This window comes from Suncus etruscus, chromosome 10 (genome assembly GCF_024139225.1).
Source record: "Suncus etruscus isolate mSunEtr1 chromosome 10, mSunEtr1.pri.cur, whole genome shotgun sequence".
In the NCBI taxonomy this organism is placed as follows: Eukaryota; Metazoa; Chordata; class Mammalia; order Eulipotyphla; family Soricidae; genus Suncus; species Suncus etruscus.
Window position 1 is genome coordinate 88159862 of NC_064857.1, and position 23534 is coordinate 88183395.

Here is a 23534-nt window from a genome sequence, read left to right on the forward strand (position 1 = left end):
GGCACACAAGCATTCAACACTGCCAGAGAAGTATCTGGTACTAGGGGTTCCATTTTACTTATGCCAGGCAGGCTCAGAGTATAATTCTGTCCTTGAAGAATTAATGAGAAGGCAATAGCAGAGAAGCAAAATAAGGACAATGAGCTAGGTAGTTAGGATCAACAAAAGGTTTTTAGTGGTGAGGAATAGTAGTGGTGGTCCTAAACTGCTCTCTGGAGGACGGCTGGACGGACAGGGCTTGAAGGTCAGATACATGATATAGCTAGCAGCTGATGATGGAAGCTCATAGAAAGGCTAGCTAGCGTGAGGTCATTTCTGGGGCAGAATATTGTTTCTGAGATTGTAAGGTAATTTCCTGTTCCTACCCTACTCAATTTTTGGCTGCTACTTGAGAATAGGGAGGGCTAATGCACTTTCCTTTTCTAACGGGCTCCCCTAGACTGATGTAATGTATGTGCCCAGGGGCAGATGTAGGAAAAATGGAGAGGAGGCCACTGAAGCAATGTACGGACTAAGAAGCATCTTGTTGAAATAGGGCTGCCTGCTGGGGTGCATGTAGTGATGGGTTAGGAGCATTGCTGCCACAACTGCCATGACGTAGAATCTTAAGAGGGGCCAACACAGCTAGAGAACCATGCGCCAGTCTTGGGCTGCACCTGTCTGCCTGTGTGTGGGTGGAAGGTGAGCAATAACCCCCACATTTTATTATCCTAACCTAGACCACCTGGTGTAGCTCGCTTTCCCCATCTAGCCCACAGAACCACACCATTACTGAGGTTTTGATACACTTAGTAAGAAGCTCTGGGTCCATTGTCTTTACATTGTCCACTGGGTTTAGTAATATAAGTCTAGCGTTAGGTGTCTTGCCAGTTCTTGTTCCAGTAATGGGCACATTCTAAAACACCAGCTGCTAGTAGGATGACCTTGGAAGTCTCCACAGATGCTATTTTTTTTGTTTGTTTTGGGCCATGCCCGTTTGACGCTCAAGGGTTACTCCTGGCTATGCGCTCAGAAATCGCTCCTGGTTTGGGGGGGACCATGTGGGACACCAGGGGAGCGAACCACGGTCTGTCCTATGCTAGTGCTTGCAAGGCAGACACCTTACCTCTAGCGCCACCTTCCAGGCCCCAACACAGATGCGAATATAATGCCATGTTGAAAGTGGGAAGAATATGAGTTGGGGAAAAAACTCAGCTGATTGTATTTTTGGTTTTGGGTTACACCTGGAAGTGCTCAGGAGTTACTCTTGCCTCTGCACTAAGGAATCATTCTGCTCAGGCTTGGTGAACTATATATATGGGATGCTGGTTGAACCCAGGTTGGTAGTGTGCAAGGCAAATGCCCTACCTGCTGTACCCTCCCCCCCTTTTTTGGTTTTGCCATGGTTTGAACCTAGGCCCTCATGTGTAAGGCAGGCTGCTTTACCATTGAACCACTTCAAGGACCAGCCTAACTTCTGGTCCTTTTTCTATCATCTTTTTATTTTTGTATGGCTACTTCTGGTAGTTCTTGATAGTTACTACCAAGGTACTAAAGGGTATCACCCAGAGGTATCTGAGAAAGTGTGAATTTGGGAGCTCTTTTCATGCAAAGCATGTGCTCTACCCTTTGGAGGATTGTCCCAGCTTGCTATCTTTTTCTCTTAGGAAATCCGTACACCCTATTATTGATGAGTGTGGGATGGAAGATACCTGGGAAAAGATGTTCATCCAGGGATGCAGAAGGTAACAGCATAGAGACCAAGCAGAAACAGCAGTTTGAGGAGCCAGAAGAAAATAAAATTCATAAGAAAAGGCAAAGAAGATAAACATTGCCCATAAAGAAAAGCAAAGTTTCTTTCTTTGGGGGAGGAGGCACACACCCAGTGGCACTCAGGTTACTCCTGGCTCCACTCAGAAATCCCTCTTGGCAGGCTTGGGACTATGTGGGATGCCCATGGTTGAACTTGGGTTAGCCACACAAAAGGCAAATGCCCTACTCTCTGTACTATTCCTTCAGCTCCAGAAAGGCAGTTTTCTTGAAAGCAAAACTAAAAATAAACAGGTTTAGAAAAGGAGGGATCAGTTCCATGTGAACTGGGACTGGTAACAATCATTGCAGTTTATTCCAAAATTTTAACTCAGATCTTCATATTTCTTGAAAGCAAAACTAAAAAATAAACAGGTTTAGAAAAGGAGGGATCAGTTCCATGTGAACTGGGACTGGTAACAATCATTGCAGTTTATTCCAAAATTTTAACTCAGATCTTCATATCTTCATAACTCAGATAACTTCATATCTTCAACAGTTCTACAGTTGAAGACTTTACATACAATAACCCCAACTGTTAACCAGTGAGAATTGTAAGGAGCAGAGTTGTATAGCTCACTTCCACATAGCAAGTATACTGGAAACATTAAACCCATTTTTTCAGTCCTTTAAAGTGCTACTCAGTCTTGAAATTGACCTAGCTTGTTTCCTTCCCTCCTGTCTTCACACCCAGCATTCACACAAACCTATTATGCAGCTGTGCCCACAGTCCGGTGGGGGAATGGTGATGGGTCAGCAGCATAACATGCACAGATGGAAAGTGGCAGTTCCTGCACATACTTGGTACACTGCCCCTGAGCTTCTGAGCAGTGGGCAGTGGGAGAGACCAAATAGATGGGTACATGGTCAGGATGGCCTCTGGATCTGGAGGGTGGGTGTGGATGAGAATAGTAGGTAGGGCAACATAGAAAGGCACCTACTTTTCATGGGTTTGTCCCCTCATCCTCTTCCCCCAATCTGAATCTCATTTCCCCAAGGTTCTCCTTTTCTCCTTTCCTATTTTGCATCTTTACCTCCCACTTACCCAATGTGCCTGGCCTCAGTCCCTTTCCACTACTGTCCTTAAGCAAGAGGCAGCAGACTGAGAAGGCCCTCAAATGCAAGAGGGTGTAAAATAGGCAGCTCCAAGTGAGTTCAGTGAGAGGGTGCCTTCCGCAATAGCAGCAGCAGATACGAGTAACAGGCCCACAAAAAGATACCCGTGGATAGAGCAAATACGTAGCAGGTTTAGTGATTTGCTGAGGAAAGGTTTACATACACACCAACTCATGAAGTGAGTTTCAAAATTTCTGGTTCTAAGGCATTTTTCTTGGGGGAGGAGTGGAGGGTAGAGTATACATCCAGTAGTGCCAGACATACCATATGCTCCACGCTTTCAGAACATCTCAGAATCCTTGAAACTATTTTTTTTTTAACTTTGATTGATTGATTGGTTTCTGGGTCACACCTAGCAGTGCTCAGGGGTTACTCCTGGCTTTGCACTGAGAAATAGCCCCTGGCAGGCTGGGGGACCTATGGGATACCAGAAATCGAACCAGGTCCCTTCCAGGTTGGCCTCACACAAGGCTAATGTCCTACCGCTGTGCTGTCTCTCCCGCCCCTGTAGAAGCTTTTTTGTTTATTTATTTTTTTTTTGGTTTTTGGGCCACACCCGGTAAAGCTCAGGGGTTACTCCTGGCAATGCGCTCAGAAGTTGCTCCTGGCTTGGGGGACCATATGGGACACGGGGTGGGGGGGGGGGGAACTGCGGTCCGTCCAAGGCTAGCGCAGGCAAGGCAGGCACCTTACCTTTAGCGCCACCGCCCGGCCCCTAGAAGCTATTTTTGACTAAGTAGATAGGCTTTTATTGTAAGAGGGCTGTAAGCCTGGACAGACTTTCCTGAAAACTAGCAACCGGCCTCTAGCCTTTTCCTAGACCTAAACATTTGCATCAGGAAATGTGGGAGGAGAAATTTTTTTAGTCGTCAGAACGGCAAAATAAGGCAAATTTGATTTTTTTTTTTGATCCACACCTGGCACTGTTCAGGGGTATTCCTGGCAGGCTCGAGGGACCCTATGGGATGTTAGGATTGAACCCAGGTTGGTCGCATGCTAGACAAATGACTTCCCTGCTGTGCTATCGCTTTGGCTTCCTGATTCTGTTTTGGAGCACATTTGATGTGTTCAAGACCATGGGTACCAAGCATGGGTGGGGAAACGGCCAGATGGCAGGTATCCAGCGAAATCACACGGCCTACCCTTGATACTGGTATATGATGGGACACACAGATGCCTCCTTAGCCCTGGGTCCCACGAATGAGGTAAATGGGCAGAAAAAAAGGATTTTTTTACTCCTATTTTGTGCCCCAGCCCATTGCACTATTTCTTAGGCCCTAGGAAGACCTAATACCTCTGTTGGCTCAGGTGGGTTTTCCTCTCCGGTTTTTTTTTTTTTGGGGGGGGGTGAGGGTGGGGGTTTGGGCCACACCTGGCGGTGCTTAGGGGTCGATCCCTCCTGACTGCTCAGAAATCGCTCCTAGCAGGCTCGGGAATCGGATGCCGGGAATCGAACCCAGCCCCGTCCTGGGTCGGCGGCCTCGTGCAAGGCAAACGCCCTCCCCAGTTTCAACCTCCTTTACTTCCAGTTTTTCAGCTAGCTCTTTTCCCAATGAGCTTTTAGTTCTTTCTGTCCAAGTAGTATCTGACAGAAGGGGTGACCCACTGTGACACTTGTGCCGCCTAGACCGAGGTCCTGGGACTCGTGAGGACTTGCCCCCGATCCTTGGTCAGAGATTAGTCCCTGGGTCACAGATGAAGGTCAGAAGCAGCTTTCTTGCTCCACCCAGGGAACTGGCACTGCTGAAGCTTGTCACTGCCTCGCAGGGGACCAGGGAAGGCCGCTCTCCATCCACGTCCCTCCTTCCCGAATAGCCGAGTCCGGACTTCTGGCCACACTACTGCCGCCCCAGACTGGGCTCCTTCGCAGATCTGGTCCAAGAATCAGCACTCTTACTTGGTTTCGAGTAGACAGCACTCGAGGCTGGACACGATTCCTAGGAGGGGGACGTGTTGCGAATTGGGCGGAGTGGCCTCTGGCGGGGTGGAGCCTCGCAGGAGCCCGAGAGGCGGCGAGAAGGGCTTTGTGGGCGAAGCTTCCGGGCCCGGAGCGTAGAGAAGAAAGGAGGAGCTCGCAGGGGCCCCGCCCTTCCCTTCCCTTCTCCGGGCGGAAGTCGGGCCGGCGCGGGCGCGACATGGCGACCGAGGGGGACGTGGAGCTGGAGCTGGAGACGGAGCCCAGCGGCCCGGAGCGGCCTCCCGAGAAGCCGCGGAAGCATGACAGCGGCGCGGCGGACCTGGAGCGAGTCACCGACTACGCGGAGGAGAAGGAGATCCAGAGCTCCAACCTGGAGACGGTAAGGGCGGCCGGGTCGCGTGCGGCGGGCCGCGGCAGGCGGAGCGCTAGGTGGCACCGAGACCTTCGGGACCGGCAGGACCGAGGCCCGATCCGGACGGCGGAGTGGGGTCAGGGCTGCTGCGATTCTTGGGTCCGCGGAGTTGAATTCCGCCTTGGCTTTGGAACATCTCTTTCACGGGGAATGAAGATCCCTTGTTAGTGGCCTTTCCTGTTACTGGCGTCGTGGCGTGTCGAATTTTAACTAGACCTACCTTTTGCGTAGGCCATGTCGGTGATCGGAGATCGACGGTCCCGGGAGCAGAAAGCCAAGCAGGAGCGGTAAGTCCTTTGCAGGTAGCCAGCCCTACCAGTTTTTCTTCCCCCAGACAGAGATGACCATTGCTCAACCCAGTCACCACTTCCTGTAGACCTAATGTTAATGTTCAGAACTACGCTCTGAAGGAAAGGCCCCCTGGCAATGTTTGTTGTGTAAAACCTCCTTTCATTGGGAAAGGGTTTATTATGTGACTTGGCGGGGAGGTGAAAGTCAGTTTGTATATTCATCCAACGATCCAAATACCTTTTATTTGCATGACATAATTGGAAATGATTCTACCTTAGAGTTCATATTGGAGTTACAGAATGAAGATTAATATGATTATTTGCAGGGAGAAGGAACTGGCAAAAGTCACCATCAAGAAGGAAGATCTGGAGCTAATAGTGAGTAAAGGCTAATGTGTGAAATGAGGCGGCTACTTTGGGCTGTTAATGAAGCAAGTCCAGCCAGCATGTTTTGGTGGATATTAAGTGACCGGGAAGAAGTGTGGGTAGCATCATTGTTTCCTTTTCCTGGCAGATGACAGAAATGGAGATCTCTCGTGCAGCAGCAGAACGGAGCCTAAGGGAACACATGGGCAACGTGGTAGAGGCTCTTATTGCCTTAACCAACTGATTGGTGCTTTATCAGTCCTCCCCACTAGGTTAACTTATTTCAATAAAGATTTTTTTTAAGTTCTATTGTCTTGGATCCATAGCAATATATGTTGTATTGTGGAAAATTTTCCTGTTGGAATATAACTGAATTGAATTCTTTCTCCATCATTAAATGAACAGAGGAAAGATTAACAAAGAAGGCATACCTCTTATGCTTAATTAGTGAGATGACAGGCCAGGCTTATTCATTCATCTTACTAAACAGTATTCAAGGTAATTTGGAATCTCAGGAAAATTCCTGTGCTCCATAGCATGAATGTAAGGTAGTTGGAATAGTTAAAAAGACTAAAAATGGTTAAGAACCTCCATATACCTCAGAGGGGGCACCAAAACAAAAAAAAAAAAAGAACCTCCATATAGATCTGTGGTGTCAATCCAGTTCGTAAGGTAACTTTTGAGTTAGAATTTAAGTACTTAGATGGGAACACAAAAGTGCAGAGGGTATCAAAGGATACGGGCCAGGGAGATAGTACAGTAGGGGTGTTTGCCTTGTATGTGACTAAACCTGAGTTTGATCCCTGGGACCATTGTCTGGTCCCCTGACTATTGCCATGAACCTTGACCTCTGTTGGGTGTTGCTAATTCCTGAGCCCTCCAACCCCCCAAATTAAATTTTGGTCCTCTTCAGCTATACTGGGGGCTAACAGGACCACAGCTGGGTAATGCTTGGGGTCTCATGTAGCTTCAGGAGTTAAATTTGGTGGCTCATACATGTATATGATTCCAGCCTTTTGAAGTTGCCTTCTCACTGGCTAAATCATTACCTTTTTTTGTGTTTTTTCGGGCCACACCCATTTGATGCTCAGGGGTTACTCCTGGCTAAGCGCTCAGAAATTGCCCCTGGCTTGGGGGGACCAGGGGATGGAACCATGGTCCTTCCTTGGCTAGCGCTTACAAGGCAGACACCTTACCTCTAGCGCCACCTCGCCGGCCCTGAAAGATTTTTGTTTGTTTGTTTTGGGTCACACCCGGCAGTGCTCAGGGGTTACTCCTGGCTCTATGCTCAGAAATCGCTCCTGGGAGGCTGAGGATGCCGGGATTCGAACCACCATCCTTCTGCATGCAAGGCAAAAATGTCTTACCTCCATGCTACCTCTCCGGCCTACTTTTTTTTTTTTTTTTTTAATAGTTTTTGGGCCACACCTGGTGACATTCGGGTTACTCCTGGCAATGCACTCAGAAATTGCTCCTGGCAGGCTCAGGGAACCATATGGGATGCAAGGAATCGAACCAGGGTCTGTCCTGTGTTGGCTGCATGCAACTACTGCTATGCTCTCGCTCTGGCCCCATTACTTTGTTCTTTTGCTGGGGATTAAACCTGGGTCAGCTGCTTGTAAAGCAAGCACCTTTCATGTACTATTTCTCAGGCCCCTTAAATCATTACTTTTATTTTTAGGCCATGAGTAGTGCTCAGAACTTACTCCTAGTTCTATGCTGAGGAATCACTTCTGGATTAGGGGAGAATATGGGAAGACAAGCACCTTACCCACTGTATTCCCCAGTTAAGTAATTTTAATTTCTAGAATTCCAGTACTTTGCCATGTACATAGTAGTTATATATAAATCTTTTTTTTTGGGGGGGGGGAGTTATGGGTTCTGGAGATTTATCCCTGGCTTCATACATAGAAGGCTTAAACTTTCTCACTTAGCCAAATCCCTAGCACTGTATTTTTACTTTTACTTTTTTCAGTGTTGGGTCACATCCAGCAACGCTCGCTTGGGTTACTCCTGGCTCTACGTAGGCTCAGAAATCACTCCTGGCAGACTCGGGGGACCATATGGGATGCCGGGATTCAAACCACTGTCCTTCTGCATGTAAGGCTAACACCCTACCTCCATGCTATCACTCCGGCTCCTAAATTTTATTTACTTTCTGGGCATACCTGCTACTGCTCAGAGCTTATTTGTGGCTCTGCATTCAGGGATTGCTCCTGGTGGCCTCAGTGGACCATATGGAGTACTAGGGATTTAATTCAGGTTGACTGTAAGGCACGCACCCTACTCACTGTACTTTTCAGCTCCTATTCAGTGTTGTTCAACCCTTCTTTGGTGTGTGACTCTTTTATTTCTTGGCACATATAGAATATTAGAGCATGTTTCCAGAGAAAAAAGGGCTCCAATCAAATATGTGAACAGGTTTCAAGAATTTTCTGTAAAATGCATTGTCTATTTATTCACATTCATCATACAAGCTAAGAAAAACTTGGAATAGTCCACATGAATTTAGTAATCCCAGGTCTCTGAAAAAGTTTTAAATATCTTCTAATCCTGACTGGATAGTGCTTTTCTGTGGGCTTTTCAGTGCGAGTCCAAACCTCATGAAGCATCTTTACTGCATCACCCAATGTCACAAGTATGGCAGGAATTCCAAAAGGACGGATACAAGGTCCATGTAAATAATGATAAAAAGCAAATCAAGGACGGATGCTGAAACTTCCTTCGTTCCTTAGTTGGAATAAATGGTTGAACTCTTAAGTCGTTTTCCTCTTCTTGGCAGACGGCCGTTCAAATACATCTCTTACCCCTGCTGCTTTTTGTTTAAAGAACTTTGTATTCTGGGCACTCTCTTGACCCCAGGCTGAATCAAAGGAGGTGGTGTCTTGATCCACAAGGTGGGTATATTTGGTACGACCAGAGCGCCCAAAGTTCTTGACCTAACAGAAAGATAAACAAGTTATACTACTAAACAGGTGCCAGCTCTCAGTAATTTACATTTTATCACCATTATTATTATAGTTTCCATACCTGCATAACTTTGGGAAGAATAGTTTTGTTGAAATGATCCTCAAGAGTAGGTGCACTGAAATCTCTCTTGTAAACTTCTTCATCTTCATCCTATAGAAGAGAGTCTTAATGAAACTGCTTTTACTTTCCATATATTCAAAACAATTTTATTTTAGTTTTTTTTTGGGGGGGGGCACACCCGGTGGTGCTCTGATTACTCCTGGTTTCAGTGCTCAGAAATTGCTCCAGTAAGCTCGGGGGACCATATGGGATGCTGGGATCGAAGATCAAACTCCAGTCTGTCCTGGTTCAGCAGTGTGCAAGGCACACGCTCTACTACTGTGCTATCACTCTGGCCCTCAAACAATTTTAATAAACTGCAGTGAGGGATACAAAGAAAGCAGAGGATGTTGAATCTTTATCTTTGAGTTTATATCTAGTTCCAGTATTTTGGGTCACACCTGGCAGGCTCAGGGGACCATATGGGATGTCAGGATTCGAACCACTGACCTGCATGAAAGGCAAACGCCTTGTCTCCATGCTATCTCTTCGGCCCCGACATTTCTTTTTTTGAGTGGGGTGGAAACCACATCTGGTGGTGCTCATCAGGGCTTATATCAGGCTCTATGCTTAGAGATCACTTCCGTAGGATTCCTGACACTATATGTAGCACATGTAGTGCTGATGATCAAACCCAGGTTCAGCTCTGTGCAAGGCAGTGTCCTATTCACTGTATGATCGTACTACTACTCTGGTCCAATGCATTGTTTCTTTAAAAACCATTTAAGAGCCCGAGTGTTAGTACAGCATGTAAGGTGCTTTCCTGGTATGCAATTGACCTAGGTAAGCATCCAATATTGCCTCCCACACAACACTACTAGGTGTGGCAGAAAGCCAGGAAGTAAGCCTTGAGAAGAAAAAAAAAAAAAAAGACATTGAAGTTGAGGCCAAGAGTGGGTATCAAATCTGGTACTGCATGTACTCTGAAGTCTTGCCAGAAGTGATCCCTGAGCAAAAACCAGGAGTGATCCTAAGTACTACTGGTGTGGCCCCTAAACCACAGAAACATTAACAAAAAAAAAAAAAATTGTGGGGGAGGGTCATACCTGGCAGCACTTAGGGGGTTACTCTTGGCTCTGTGCTCAGGGATCACTCCTGATAGGCTCAAGGGGACCATATGGGATGCTGGGGATTGAACTTGGGTCAGCTGTGTGCAAGACAAATGCCCTCATTGTGCTATTGCTCTGGCTCCAACAAGAAAGAATACTGAAGATGGTGAAACGCTTAAGCCTGATACTTTGTGACTCTAAAATAGTATAAGAAATACTTTCTACTGACTACAGTATCTATGTAGAAAACTACAAGGACTGGGTAACTGCATAATTAGAGCAAGTATTTCCTGCTGATCAGATAAACATTTTGGCCTAAGAAATCCTCCAATGAAGTCGAGGATTTTAGTTGAACTAAATGTTCTTTTCTTTATTGGGCTGATGTTCTTCAGAGGCAAAAATGTAAACAGAAGTAATTGGTAACTAGTTTTTTCTTGGGTGGGAGAGGGGAAAGGACAATTCAAAGCTTCATTACTTTTGTTTTTGTTTTTGGGTCACACCTGGTGGTGCTCAGGGTTTACTCCTGGCTCTGTGATCAGAAATTGCCCCTGGCAGACTCAGGGGACCATAGGAGATGCCAGTAATCGAACTCGGGTCTGTCGGATTGGCCAAATGCAAGGCAGATGCCCTACCACTGTGCTATTGCTCCAGCCCTGCTTAATTACTTCTATTGCCCAACTTTCCCATCCTCTTTTCACTTACCATGAAGAAGGCACCACGATGATAATACTTCTGTAAGAACTTGTATTTGCCCTTGACAGCTTTGTTGGTAATGACTTTACCATTTGCCCGAAGTTCTGCTCGCCTCTCTTCCTCAGTCAAGTTTCGCATGCGCTCAATTTCTGCCTTCTCCTTTTCAAGTCTGTCCAGAGAACAAAATTGGTATAGTTCCAGTTTCAGAAAGACCCAATGATCTGAATACAACATAATCTGGTTTCCTTACAAACACTACTTGTTGGGCTAGAGAGAGCAAGTGCTCAAAGGACCAAGTGAATGCTCTGCATGCAGCAGGCTCAGGTTCTAATGTTTCCTCCCACACACTACTAGGTATGGTCTCAAATCAAAACAACTTCAGGGTAAGATAGTTCAATAATCTGGAGCACATTCTTTGAATATAAGAGGCCTAGACACAATCCTGCTACACTAGCCTGCTATCCCTCAGCTCTTTTTTTTTATTTTTTTGGTTTTTGGGCCACACCCGGCGGTGCTCAGGGGTTACTCCTGGCTGTCTGCTCAGAAATAGCTCCTGGCAGGCACGGGGGACCATATGGGACACCGGGATTCGAACCAGCCACCTTTGGTCCTGGATCGGCTGCTTGCAAGGCAAACACCGCTGTGCTATCTCTCTGGGCCCTATCCCTCAGCTCTTGTGTGCATGGCCCCATATCAAAAAGAAAATAAATAAAAAGGGGCTGGAGAGATAGAGCAGGTAGGATGCTTGCCTTCATGTGATCAACCTGGGTTTGTCTTTGGCTCCACATATGGTCTCTGATTTCTGCCAAGGAATGGATTCCTGCCACCCTCCCCAACCCCCCATCCCCAAAGATGAAGTGATCTTCATTATGCCTTCAAGTGCAGGTACTGAGAATTTTTAAAAATTAAATTTAGCCTTTATGAGGTTCAACTATGCTGTTTGACTTCCCAACATAGGTAATCCTTTTTTCCTAAAAAGTCTTGAGGGGTTGGAAAGAGAAACAGTGGCTAAGACATAGTTTGATCCCTCACACAGCCAGGGATCATTCTTGAGTACACAACCAGGAATAGTCTCTGCACCCCTCCAGGTGTGGCCCCCCCCACTAAAAAGAAATTTCTTTTTTTTTTTCCCCGACCCCCTAAAAAGAAATTTCTAGGGGCTACAGCAATAGCACAGTGGGAAGCGTTTGCCTTGCATGCAGCAGATCCAGGCTCTATTCCTGGCAACCTCTATGGTCCCTCGAGCACTGTCAGGAGTAATTAATGAGTGCAGAACCAGGAATAACCTGAGTGCTGCCAGGTGTGGCCCTCCCCTTCCCAAAAAAAAAAAATGTTGGGGCTGGAGAGATAGCATGGAGGTAAGGCGTTTTCCTTGCATACAGAAGGAAGGTGTTTCAAATCTCGGCATCCCATATGGTCCCCCCAGAGCTTGTCAGGAGCTATCTCTGAGCATAGAGCGAGAGTAATCTCTGAGCGCTGCTGGGTGTGACCCAAAAACAAAACAAAACAAAAAGAAATGTTTAGGGGCCAGAGCGGTGGTGCTAGAAGTAAGGCATCTGCCTTGCAAGCGCTAGCCTAGGATGGACCACGGTTCGATCCCCTTCGATCCCTCGGCGTCCCATATGGTCCCTCCAAGCCAGGAGTGATTTCTGAGCACATAGCCAGGAGTAACATAGGTAATCCTGAGCGTCAACGGGTATGGCCCAAAAACAAAACAAAATAAAACAATGTTTAAGCTAAAAATCAGAGTTGGGGGCTACAGAGATAGTACAGGAGTCAGGATTTAAGGGTCTTTCTTGCACAAGGCCAACCCCAGTTAGAATTTTGGCACTACTGTTTTCTGCGTAGTACTTAAATAAGCATAGAAGCCGTAAGTATCGTGTGGCCCCCAACAAACCTTAAAAACAAAAGCAAGGGCCTGGAGAGATAGCACAGCAGTGTTTGCCTTGCAAGCAGCCAATCCAGGACCAAAGGTGGTTGGTTTGAATCCCAGTGTCCCATATGGTCCCCCCGTGCCTGTCAGGAGCTATTTCTGAGTAGACAGCCAGGAGTAACCCCTGAGCACAGCCGGGTGTGACCCAAAAACCAAAACAAAAAAAAAAAACAAAAGCAAAACAAAAAACCCAAAACCTAAATCATAGGGAAGGTCAGGGCTATCACTGTAGTAGTAGATTTAATGCTTCACAAATATGATAACCCTGGTTCAGTCCCCAAACCACATAGCCAAGCCCATACACAAATTATTATTATTAAATAAACTAGTGAATTTAAAGTGACTTTACTAGTATTTCTGATATATGTTAATATGTCATCAATTGTAGGTTACCATTATTTAGTAATTCAGTAAATGGCTGTGACTTATTTTACTTTTGGGTGGATGGAGTCACAGATCTCTCCAGAAAATTGCAATTAAGGGAAGTGAAGCAGGAATCCTAAAGGACACTAGAATGGACTGCACAGTAGTTGTGCCTTAGAACTACTCTGAACGTGGCCCATTAGTCTTGTTAACTCGGCCCAAATTATTACTCACGCTTCTCTATCTTCTCTGTCTCTCTTGATTCTCTTGAGCTCACGAACTTTCCATGCCTCATATTCCTCCTCATCATTTTCATCATCAGTGTTGAGTGCGTCCAGTGCAGCCAGGGACCGCTTGTTCTCCTCCAGCTCTTTTTTGGTCTCCTCTTCCACAATCTAGATAAGAGATAATAATTAAACGACTGAATTTCTTTACCTAACTTTCCTCAGATAAATGACTGCTAAATTGCTCTTACTTATATTGAATCCTCATAACCAGCCACTCCCCTGTACCTTGAGTGTATACTTGCGTCTCTCCTCAGCCATGCGCTTTGCCTCCTGTTCCAGTTCCTTCTGTTTTAATGCTTCAGCTTCACGTTCTTGAACTGTTACTCTGTCCTTCCTAGAGCAGAGAGATCAGTGTTAATTGCTAAGATATCTTAGATCCAGCAGACCTCTTTGTTCGGCTCCTGAACTTCCATGCCTCTTATTTCTCATCATTTTCATTATCAGTACTGAGTACAAGGAGGGCAGCCAGGGACTGCTTCTTCTCTTCTAGCTCTCTCTGGGTCCCTAAATCAAGTTCTAAATCAGACAAAGCCAGAATAATATCTGGCTCTATGCTTTGCAAAGACCCAAATGGGAATCATCTTAGGTTATCAGAATCTTAAACTTTTTTTTTTTTTTTTGTTTTGTTTTTGGGCCACACCCGGCATTGCTCAGGGGTTCCTCCTGGCTGTCTGCTCAGAAATAGCTCCTGGCAGGCACGGGGGACCATATGGGACACCGGGATTCAAACCAACCACCTTTGGTCCTGGATCAGCTGCTTGCAAGGCAAACGCCGCTGTGCTATCTCTCCGGGCCCAGAATCTTAAACTTTTGATAAAAGTTAAGATGCTGTTAAACTCCAAATAGTAGGATTTCTATCAGGAAAGAAATAGGAATCTGCCTTTTTTTTTTGGGGGGGGGGGGCCACACCCGTTTGATGCTCAGGGGTTACTCCTGGCTAAACACTCAGAAATTGCCCCTGGCTTGGGGGGACCATATGGGACGCCGGGGGATCAAACCGTGGTCCTTCCTTGGCTAGCACTTGCAACGAAGACACCTTACCTTTAGCGCCACCTCACCAGCCCCAGGAATCTGCTTTTAAACTTAATTTGCGCATATGTAAATTTATGACCTTGGGTACATCTGGTTTATAGATGGGAAGGGAGATGTGATAAATCATTCAGGTGTGCTTACACCTGCAAGATATTCCTCAGCAAGTATTCTGCAGAGTTGGGAACTGAATAGGAAGTGTTGCTTACAGTATACATACAGCATATATGCATTTGGATCAGCATGAGATAAAAAGGCGGCTTTTGTTTTAAGATCTGGAAAGTGGGAACTCTAAGGACTCAGACCTGGTTTCTGAGATACTTGCTTTCGAATGAAGACTGGCTTGAGGCGGGGTTCCATCTCATCTTCGCTGTCTGTATACTCTTCATACTCAGATTCGGATTCGGATTCCTCCCCAGAACGTCCCTCATCTTCCACCTCCATGACTTCCATCTCTTCATTTTTTCGCTCTTGTGCTCGCTGACGCATCATGCCACGGCGCCGCTCTATTTCCTATCAAGTCATAGACCCCAGCCAGTTAGCCAAATGGTGTGTTTTAAAATGGTCTTTTATTTTACTTATATGTTATCTGGATTATACCCAGTGGTGCTCAGGACTTACTCCTGGCTCTGTGTTCAAGGATCACTCCTGGCAGGGCTTCCTGGGATGCCTGGGATAAAACTCGGGCTGGGTTAAGTGCCCTATCCACTGTATTATTTATTGCTTCATCCGCAACTTCCCTGATCAAACTCAAGAAATTCTGATATGAATAAATGCATCTTAACAACATTCTACTTCCAAATAAACGCCCAACAAGAAACTCAGGAAAAAATTTGATCCAATGTGTTTAGTGCCTTAATAAGCAGCACAGGCCCTAACTTTAACACATACAGAAAGAAAGATCTTGCTATTTTACTTTTTATATATACCTCATCATCAATTTCTTCCTCCTCTTCTTCACTGCTATCTTCTCGTTCCACACGCCAAGCATCTCCTTCTACTTCTGAGTCACTTTCTCCTACTACTTCTGGCTCTACTATTTTCCGATGTCGAGCCAACCTGAAAAATAGTAGTTCCAAGTGTAACATCAGTGTCACAAAAATTGAGAGGCATCAATTATATTACCACAGACACCAAATACCTTGACATGTTTTCTTTTAGGGGGCTAGGGCCAAATTATAGCTGATCAGGTTCTTGCCTTGCAAATGGCCTACCTGGTGTCCAGAGCCTGCCAGGAGTGATCTCTAAGCACAGATCCAGGATAAGCACTTGAGCACTGCTGGCAGATTGCAAAAAAAAAATACTGAATATGAAATATTGAATTTTTATAGCATCTTAAACTCAGATGGAAAAAATGAAGTGCATAACAGAAACTAACTCAGAGTGAGTGTCAGAGCAGATAATTAAGTTGGACCTAAAACATGAATTATACCAATACTTGTGATATTGCCAAGAAACTTATAGGAGTAGTACACTGAGATATATATATATATATAATAATTCAAGGTAATTTGTAGTTTTGTTTGGGGTCACACCTGGTGATGCTCAAGGGATTACTCTGAACTTAGTGCTTGGGTCCCTTCCAATAATACTTGGGGACTATATTTCCCAGAAAATATGAGCTGTGAAACTTTGGGGATCTATCACCTACTATAAGGTAAGTCTTGTTTTTGAGCCACAGCTGGCAATGCTGAGGGCTTACTCCTGGCTCTGCCATCAAGGATCATGCCTGGCAGGCTTGAGGGACCATATGGGGTACAAGGGATTACATCTGGAATTGGTCACATACAAGGCAACTGTTGTACTATCTCTCCAGCGCCATGTAAGATAAGGTGTTAATCAATACAATACTATTTAAAATTCCTCATGCAGGGCTCCCTTTCCTCCTTGAGGACATTAAGCCTTTCTTCCTTCATCACTTTATTTTCTCTATTTGTCTCTAGATGCTGAGTGGATGAAAAAAATTTAAGTGGGCATTTTTTTTTGGAGGGGCACACCTGGCTGTGCTCAGAGTTTACTTCTTGCCTCTGAGCTCAAAAATCGCTCATGGGGGGCCAGAGAGATAGCACAGTGGTAGGCATTTTGCCTTGCATGTGCTGACCTAGGAGGGACAATGGTTCGATTCCCAGCATCCCATATGGTTTAAAAAAAAAAAAATCGCTCCTGGCAGGCTCGGGTTACCATAAGGGATGCCAAGGATCAAATTTGCATCGGTCCTGGGTTAGCCATGTGCAAGGCAAATACCCTACCATTGTGCTAAATTTAAGCCCCTAAATTTAAGTTTTATGAAACATCTTTGTACTAAAGAGTCTCCTCAACAAATTAACCAAAAATCTGCATTCATCTTTCCTTAATTAGGGCTTTGGGGTCACCTGTTGTTTACCGGCTGCCATTTAGTGCTCTATAATTTTTGTTTTTTGTTTTTGTTGTACTATTTTCCAAAACACGTACTGAGTCTTCTCATTTGTAAAATGGGGATATTAATACCCACCACATAAGTTTATTGTATGGCTCATCATGAGAATCACTAAATGTACTTAGAACAATGTTCGTTGTCACACAGATTGAAATACTGTTATTTTGTTCTTACTAACTTTGTTCTTATTAAGGGTTTGGGTTCTTGGAAGCACAACCCTTGTCTTTACCGTTCTTCCACATCTTCACTAATGCGGTTCTGCAAACGCCGGAGCCGAGGGTCACTAGATGAATCTTCCTCCTGTTCCTCAGGCTCCGCTTCTTGTTCTTTTGCTTTCTTAATGAATTGAAATTCTTCATCCTCCTCATCTGATGATTCCATAGGGGCATAGTCTGGCCTCTTTCCTGACACATAGCGCTTGACCTTCACTTTTTCCATCGAAATTTCACCTGGGTAAGAAAGATTAATATTTTGTTAGCTTCTTTCCTAATGTCCTTCAGTCCTTGGACTATGCAGGTAGAGCCCTGCATTCCTAGTTTAAAATATAAAACTAGGGCCGGGGTGATAGCACAGCAGTAGGGTGTTTGCCTTTCATGCTGCCGACCCAGGATGGACCCGGGTTTGATTCCTGACATCCCATAAGGTCCCCCGAGCCTCCCAGGAGTGATTTCTGAGCACAGAGCCAGGAATAACCTCTCAGCTCCTCCGGGTTTGGCCCAAAAACAAAACAAACAAGAAAATAAATAAAAATAAAAATAGGGCCAGAGCGATAGTACAGTAGGTAGGCATATTTGCCTTGCATATGGCTGACCCAGGTTCTATACTAGCACCCCATATTGTCCCCCCACGAACACCAGGAGTGATTCCTGAGTGCAGAGCCAAGAGCAAGTCCTGAGTATTGTCAGGTGTCACAGAAAATAAAAAACAAAATGAGTGGAGCAATACGAAAGCAAAAATTTGAAGAAATATAGGGGCCTTTATGTTTAATACATTATTTTCCATAGCGAAAATATGGGAACAAGGTTAAGTGTTCACTGATGAAGTAAGTGGATAAAGATGTGGTTCATATAAACAATGGGCTACTACCCAATTATACAAATCATTTACAAAGCAAAAGAAAAAGGAGGGACCAAAGAGATAGCACGGAGGTAAGGTGTTTGCCTTTCATGCATAAGGTCATCGGTTCGAATCCCCGAGTCCCATATGGTCCCCCGTGCCTGCCAGGAGCAATTTCTGAGCATGGAGCCAGGAGTAACCCCTGAGCACTGCCGGGTGTAACCCAAAAAACCACACAAAAAAAAAAAAAAAAGGAATCAAGTTCATGATAATACATGGAAAACAGACTTTTAAATTTCTTTTTTCTTTTTTTTTTTTGTTTTTGTTTTTGGGTCATACCCGACAGTGCTCAGGAGTTACTCCTGGCGAAAACAGACTTTTAAATATTATTTTTGGGCCACACCTGGTGGTGCTCAGGGTTTACTCCTGGCTCTGCTTCAGAAATCGTTCCTGGAGGCCAGAGAGAGAGCACAGCGGCATTTGTGCCTTGCAAACAGCCGATCCAGGACCTAAGGTGGTTGGTTCAAATCCCAGTGTCCCATATGGTCCCCGATGCCTGCCAGGAGCTATTTCTGAGCAGATAGTCAGGAGTAACACCTGAGCACCGCCGGGTGTGCCCCCCCCTCCCCCCGCCCCAAACAAAAACAAAAACCAGAAATTGTTCCTGGCAGGCTCAGGGGACCGTATGGAATGCCGGGGATTGAACCTAGGTCCATCCCAGGTTGATCACATGCAAGGTAAATACCCTACCACTGTGCTATTGCTCTGGTCCCCATAAAAGCTTTTTAAAATGAATAGTAATCAAAATAATATCACACCACTGGTGAAGGGGGGGGGGTGTTCTTTACATGACTGAAACCCAACCATAATCATGTTTGTAATCAAGGTGTTTAAATAAAGATATTAATTAAAAAACAATAATATCACACTGATGGAGCCAGAGTGATAACACCGAGGTATGATGTTTATCTTGCGTGTGGCAGACCCGGGTTCAAATCCCCGGCATCTCATATGGTCCCCCGAGTCTGCCTGGAGTAACTTCTGATTTTACAGCCAGAAGTAACCTGAGTGCTGTTGGGTGTGGCCCCTTGTCCCAAAATGTATCTCGTTGACTTTGATTACAGAACAGAGAAAGAAATCTAAACGAGAACTTGCTATTATAGAACCGATAGTAAAAATCAATGGACAGAGGCTAGAGTAATAGTACAGTGGATAGGACATTTGCCTTGCACATGGCCAACACTGGTTTGCTCCCTGGTATCCCATACTGTCCCCTGAGCCTTTCAGGAGAGATCCCTTGGTGCAGAGCCAGAATTAAGTCCTGAGCACCATCAGTTGTGGCCCCAAAACAAAAACAATAACAAAGAAACCAAACAAAAATATCAGTTGGCAGAGGTCAGAGTGATAATACAGCAAGTGGGTAGGGCACTTTCTCTGCCTGTGGTCTACCCAGATCAGATCCTTAGCATCACATACAGTCCCTCAAGTACCACTTGGGGAAATCCCGTAGTGGCTAGTCATAAAAAAGCTCTGAGCACCATCAGGTGTGGCCCACAAACAAACAAACAAACAAACCAAAGCCGTGAATAACAAATGGGTCAGTCAAATAAGAGTAATAGGTAGAGCAAAAATTGTCTGACACATAAAAAATATCCAGGCACGGGACTGGGGAGATGGCTCAAAGAAACAGAGTGCATGCTTTGCATGTGAGGGTCCTGAGTTCAAACCCTGAACCATATAACCCTTAACACTGCTCAGTGTTCTTTGGAGGCTCCCAGAACCACAGGCTCTGAGCACAGGTCTGCATCGTCAAAGCCCAGCTTGACTCACACTATCCTGGACAGCTGACTCTTACTGGTAGTGACCACTGGAGCTCCAATTCAGAGTCCTACCTACCCAAGGTAAATTGATATAAGAGAAAACCTTATAAAGATGTGTCAACTCGATGAAACAAACATGGATGCTCAGAAGCTACTGCCTAGCTCTCTGCTCAGGAGACCAAGGTTGTGCAGGTCTAACGTAAGGCAGGCTTTAACCCTAGCCGTCTGGCTTTTTCTTTTTCTGATTCTTTTTTTTTTTTTTCGGTTTTTCGGGTCACACCCGTTTGATGCTCAGGGGTTACTCCTGGCTAAGCGCTCAGAAATTGCCCCTGGCTTGGGGAGACGGTATGGGACGCCGGGGGATCGAACCGGTCACGATCTTTCCTTGGCTAGAGCTTGCAAGGCAGACACCTTACCTCTAGCGCCACATCACCGGGCCCAACTTTTTCTTTTTCAATAGTAATTTTTATTGAGATCCATGTGAATTGCAAGTCTGTCACAGTTATATTTAAGGCACATAGTGACAGTGGATTGGGGCTCTTAAAGCACTTATAAAAGCCTGATTCCTCAGTCAGGAGGTAGGCGTGAGCCCTGAGCATGGCTGTTGGGGTGTCGGGGAACTCTCACCAAAAGGGGCTGCATAGACAGAATGTCAAGTCTAACAAAAGGAAAAAACTGCCTTTGCCCACAGAGGTCTTGAAAACAGCAGGCATTATTTACAGATCTATCTATATACATACATATTATAGTGTGTGTGCTGGGGTCTAGATGATGGTAAAGAGGAGATCTGTTTTGTGTGTGTGTGAGATGATGGTAAAGAGATCAGTTGGTGTGTGTGTGTGATGATGGTAAAAAGGAGATCAATTGGTGTGTGTGTGAGATGATGGCAAAGAGATCAGTTGGGGTGTGTGTGTGGTTGTGTGTGTGTGTGTTGGGGTCTAGATGACGGTAAAGAGATCAGTTGTGTGTGTGTGTGTGTGTGTGTGTTGGGGTCCCGATGTCTAGATGACGGTACAGAGATGTGTGTGTAGATGACGGTACAGAGGTGTGTGTGTGTGTGTGTGTGTGTGTATGTGTGTGTGTGTGTTTGTGTTGGGGGAGATCTGCTGGAGGGAGGGTGTGTGTGCATTTAGCGGCCAACTCGAGCGACTCAGCCCAGTACCTTTCTCATTGCGCACCGGGACGGCCCCGGCCGTGGACTGGATGGGCGGCTGTTTCATGAGCGCGCTGGGGACCGACATGGTGGCGGCTTCCCGCGGTGACTCTCGCAACGCGGCTCCGGGTTCCGAGCAGAGACGGGGGCGCGTCAGAGAAGCCCAGCAGCTCGCCTTCGCCTGGCTGCCCAGCGCTTCCGGTAGCGACACCACCAGTGGCGGAGCTAGAGAGGCCGGAAGCGTGCGAGCGAGCAGAGCATTGTGGGAGTGCGGAGGACCGGGCGACGCTCCCGCGCCAGCAGAGGCTTGTGGGATTGTGGAGGACGCCGCGCGACTCCCGCCGGTCGGCTACTGCGCATGTCTGTCGGAGCCTTGGCCACCGTGGTGTCTGTGCGCGTAGAAACCGCGTTTAGAGGTGCCCAGAGCGGTGGTGACCACGGTTCGATCCCCGGCGTCCCCCAAGCCAGAAGCCAGGGCCGATTTCTGAGCGCAGAGCCAGGAGGAACCCCTGAGCATCACCGGATGGGGCCAAAACCAAAAAGTTAAAAATAATTTTAAAAATTAAAAAAGGAATCGCTTTTAGAGGTTGAACTCAGATTAGATTTTAACCAGATTAAGAAATTAAAAAAAAAGATCCCAGCTAAAATGCCCTTGTTAACGAAATGGAGTGGGTTGCTATGGGACCTTTGGGCTGGACCCAGCGACAACCCTCCATTGTACTTGTAGGCTTTTGAGTTATCTCCATTGCAGTTATTTCATTTTTTTTTTTTTTTTTTTTTTGGTTTTTGGGCCACACCCGTTAGACGCTCAGGGGTTACTCCTGGCTATGCGCTCAGAAATCGCCCCTGGCTTGGGGGGACCATATGGGACACCGGGGGATCGAACCGCGGTCCTTCCTTGGCTAGCGCTTGCAAGGCAGACACCTTACCTCTAGCGCCACCTTCCCGGCCCAGTTATTTCATTTTTTAATGGCTATTAAAACATATTCCTAGCTGGAATATAACTCCTGTTTATGATAGTTGCTAAAGGAGTTTGAAGTATTGTTTCAAGGTTCATGTCCTCAAAGTTGTTATTTTATTGAGGAAGGTTTCACAGGCCTTAGAACCCTAACAGAAGCAACTGTGATTTAATAGTTGAGTTGTATGAAGAACGTTGGGCACAAGCTGGAATTCAGAACTCATTTCATTATGGGAAGAATTTTGTACCTTCTATATCAGGGACAGCAGACATGGAGAAACAAAAGGCCTAGAGAAGACCCTGTGAAAAATTGTTTTGTTTTGTTTTGTTTTGTTTACTTTTTGTTTTTGGGCCCCAGCTCTGTGGTTCTGAGCCATCATTCTTTGAGCGGTATTCAGGACACCTTGCAGTGAGGAAGACTGAACCTTCATGTACAATCATGTGTTCCAGCCCCTTGCGCTATATCTCCTTGGCCCTAGAATTTTGACAATGATTTCTGAATTAAAGATTGTGCAAATCTGGGGCCCGGAGAATAGCACAGCGGCGTTTGCCTTGCAAGCGGCCGATCCAGGACCAAAGGTGGTTGGTTCGAATCCTGGTGTCCCATATGGTCCCCCGTGCCTGCCAGGAGCTATTTCTGAGCAGACAGTCAGGAGTAACCCCTGAGCAACGCCGGGTGTGACCCAAAAACCAAAAAAAAAAGATTGGTGCAAATCTGGAGTGTCTTGAGCCTGCTAATAGGATTAAGATTTAAGGCATTTCACCTGTGTTCTAAAACTGATATCAGGCTAGGAGAAATAAAATGATATAGCAGGGTATTGCCTTGCACATGACCAATGGGGGTTCAATCCCTGGCATCCCATACGGTCCTCCCAAACATTGCCAGGAGTAATTTTTGAGCACAGAGTTAGGAGTAACCCCTGACCCAGGTTTGATCCCCATCATTCCATTTTCTCCCCTGAAGGGCCGAAGTGTTAGCCAGTTGTAGGGCATTTACCTTGCATGTAGCCAACCTGGGATGGACTCGATTCTATCCCTGGCATCCCATATAGTCAGTTCCCCGAGCCTGCCAGGAGTGATTTCTGAGTGCAGAGCCAGGAGTAACCCCTGAGTGCCGCTGGATGTGACTCAAAAAACAAAAGACAAACAAACAAAAAGAACCCACCAAAATTATATGGTTCCCTGAGCCTGCCAGGAGTGATTCCTTAGCAAAGAATCAAAAGTAACCTGAGCATTGCCAGATGTGGCACGATCCCCCTCTAACCTCTCCAAAGTCCCCTCAACCTCTCCAAAACAAACAAAAATTCTTGTTGGCACCAGAGAGATAATACAGTGGATAGAGTGCTTGCCTTGAAGGTGGCTGTCCTGGTTTCTATCTCCATCATTCCATATGATCCCTGAGCACATCCAGGAGTAATCCCTGAGTAATACCAAGTATGTCCCAAAGAAACAAACAAACAAAATATAGCCACTAACATTGAAAAAAAAAATTTTTTTTTTTTTTTTTTGGTTTTTGGGCCACACCCGGCGGTGCTCAGGGGTTACTCCTGGCTGTCTGCTCAGAAATAGCTCCTGGCAGGCTCGGGGGACCATATGGGACACCGGGATTCGAACCAACCACCTTTGGTCCTGGATCGGCTGCTTGCAAGGCAAACGCCGCTGTGCTATCTCTCCGGGCCCCATAAAAAAATTTTTTTTAATTTAAATGGAATCTCTACTTTTGATTTTAGTTAAGAAAAATTTTTATTTATAGACATTAACCTATAAATCTTTGTTTTTTTCTTTTGGGCTACAACTGGCAATGCTCAGAGATTACTC

The 23534-nt window shown here is 45.8% G+C and overlaps 2 protein-coding genes across 4 annotated transcripts; one reads left to right on the top strand and one right to left on the bottom strand.

Annotated features, from left to right (window-relative positions):
• Nucleotides 1-5028: 5028 nt before the first annotated feature.
• HYPK (huntingtin interacting protein K) lies at nucleotides 5029-6191 on the top strand. 2 transcript variants are annotated; one of them, XM_049782515.1, is made up of 4 exons: nucleotides 5029-5201; nucleotides 5466-5521; nucleotides 5851-5902; nucleotides 6039-6191. In XM_049782515.1, exons 1-4 carry the CDS (start codon nucleotides 5040-5042, stop codon nucleotides 6132-6134), a joined length of 366 nt encoding a protein of 121 aa, XP_049638472.1. In that variant the 5' UTR covers nucleotides 5029-5039; the 3' UTR covers nucleotides 6135-6191. The 2 variants fall into 2 exon arrangements, with proteins under 2 accessions (XP_049638472.1, XP_049638473.1); XM_049782516.1 differs by lacking the exons at nucleotides 5466-5521; nucleotides 6039-6191 and having other exon boundaries at nucleotides 5851-5910.
• Nucleotides 6192-8312: 2121 nt separating this feature from the next.
• MFAP1 (microfibril associated protein 1) lies at nucleotides 8313-20929 on the bottom strand. 2 transcript variants are annotated; one of them, XM_049782497.1, is made up of 9 exons: nucleotides 20768-20929; nucleotides 16959-17178; nucleotides 15243-15372; nucleotides 14639-14826; nucleotides 13510-13618; nucleotides 13232-13392; nucleotides 10711-10870; nucleotides 8921-9010; nucleotides 8313-8829 (listed from the first exon to the last, which is right to left on the bottom strand). In XM_049782497.1, exons 1-9 carry the CDS (start codon nucleotides 20844-20846, stop codon nucleotides 8647-8649), a joined length of 1320 nt encoding a protein of 439 aa, XP_049638454.1. In that variant the 5' UTR covers nucleotides 20847-20929; the 3' UTR covers nucleotides 8313-8646. The 2 variants fall into 2 exon arrangements, with proteins under 2 accessions (XP_049638454.1, XP_049638453.1); XM_049782496.1 differs by having other exon boundaries at nucleotides 13510-13614; nucleotides 14635-14826.
• Nucleotides 20930-23534: the final 2605 nt, after the last annotated feature.

What these genes read in the sequence shown, in the direction of transcription:
- HYPK (XM_049782515.1), top strand. Translation starts at nt 5,040, where the DNA reads ATGGCGACCGAGGGGGACGTGGAGCTGGAGCTGGAGACGGAGCCCAGC. An exon ending in AGAGCTCCAACCTGGAGACG is followed by an intron (nt 5,202 to 5,465) that starts GTAAGGGCGGCC and finishes CCTTTTGCGTAG; the next exon opens with GCCATGTCGGTGATCGGAGA. An exon ending in AGGAAGATCTGGAGCTAATA is followed by an intron (nt 5,903 to 6,038) that starts GTGAGTAAAGGC and finishes TTTTCCTGGCAG; the next exon opens with ATGACAGAAATGGAGATCTC.
- MFAP1 (XM_049782497.1), bottom strand. Translation starts at nt 20,846, where the DNA reads ATGTCGGTCCCCAGCGCGCTCATGAAACAGCCGCCCATCCAGTCCACG. An exon ending in GACGCAAGTATACACTCAAG is followed by an intron (nt 13,393 to 13,509) that starts GTACAGGGGAGT and finishes TCTCTTATCTAG; the next exon opens with ATTGTGGAAGAGGAGACCAA. An exon ending in TTCTTCCCAAAGTTATGCAG is followed by an intron (nt 8,830 to 8,920) that starts GTATGGAAACTA and finishes TCTTTCTGTTAG; the next exon opens with GTCAAGAACTTTGGGCGCTC.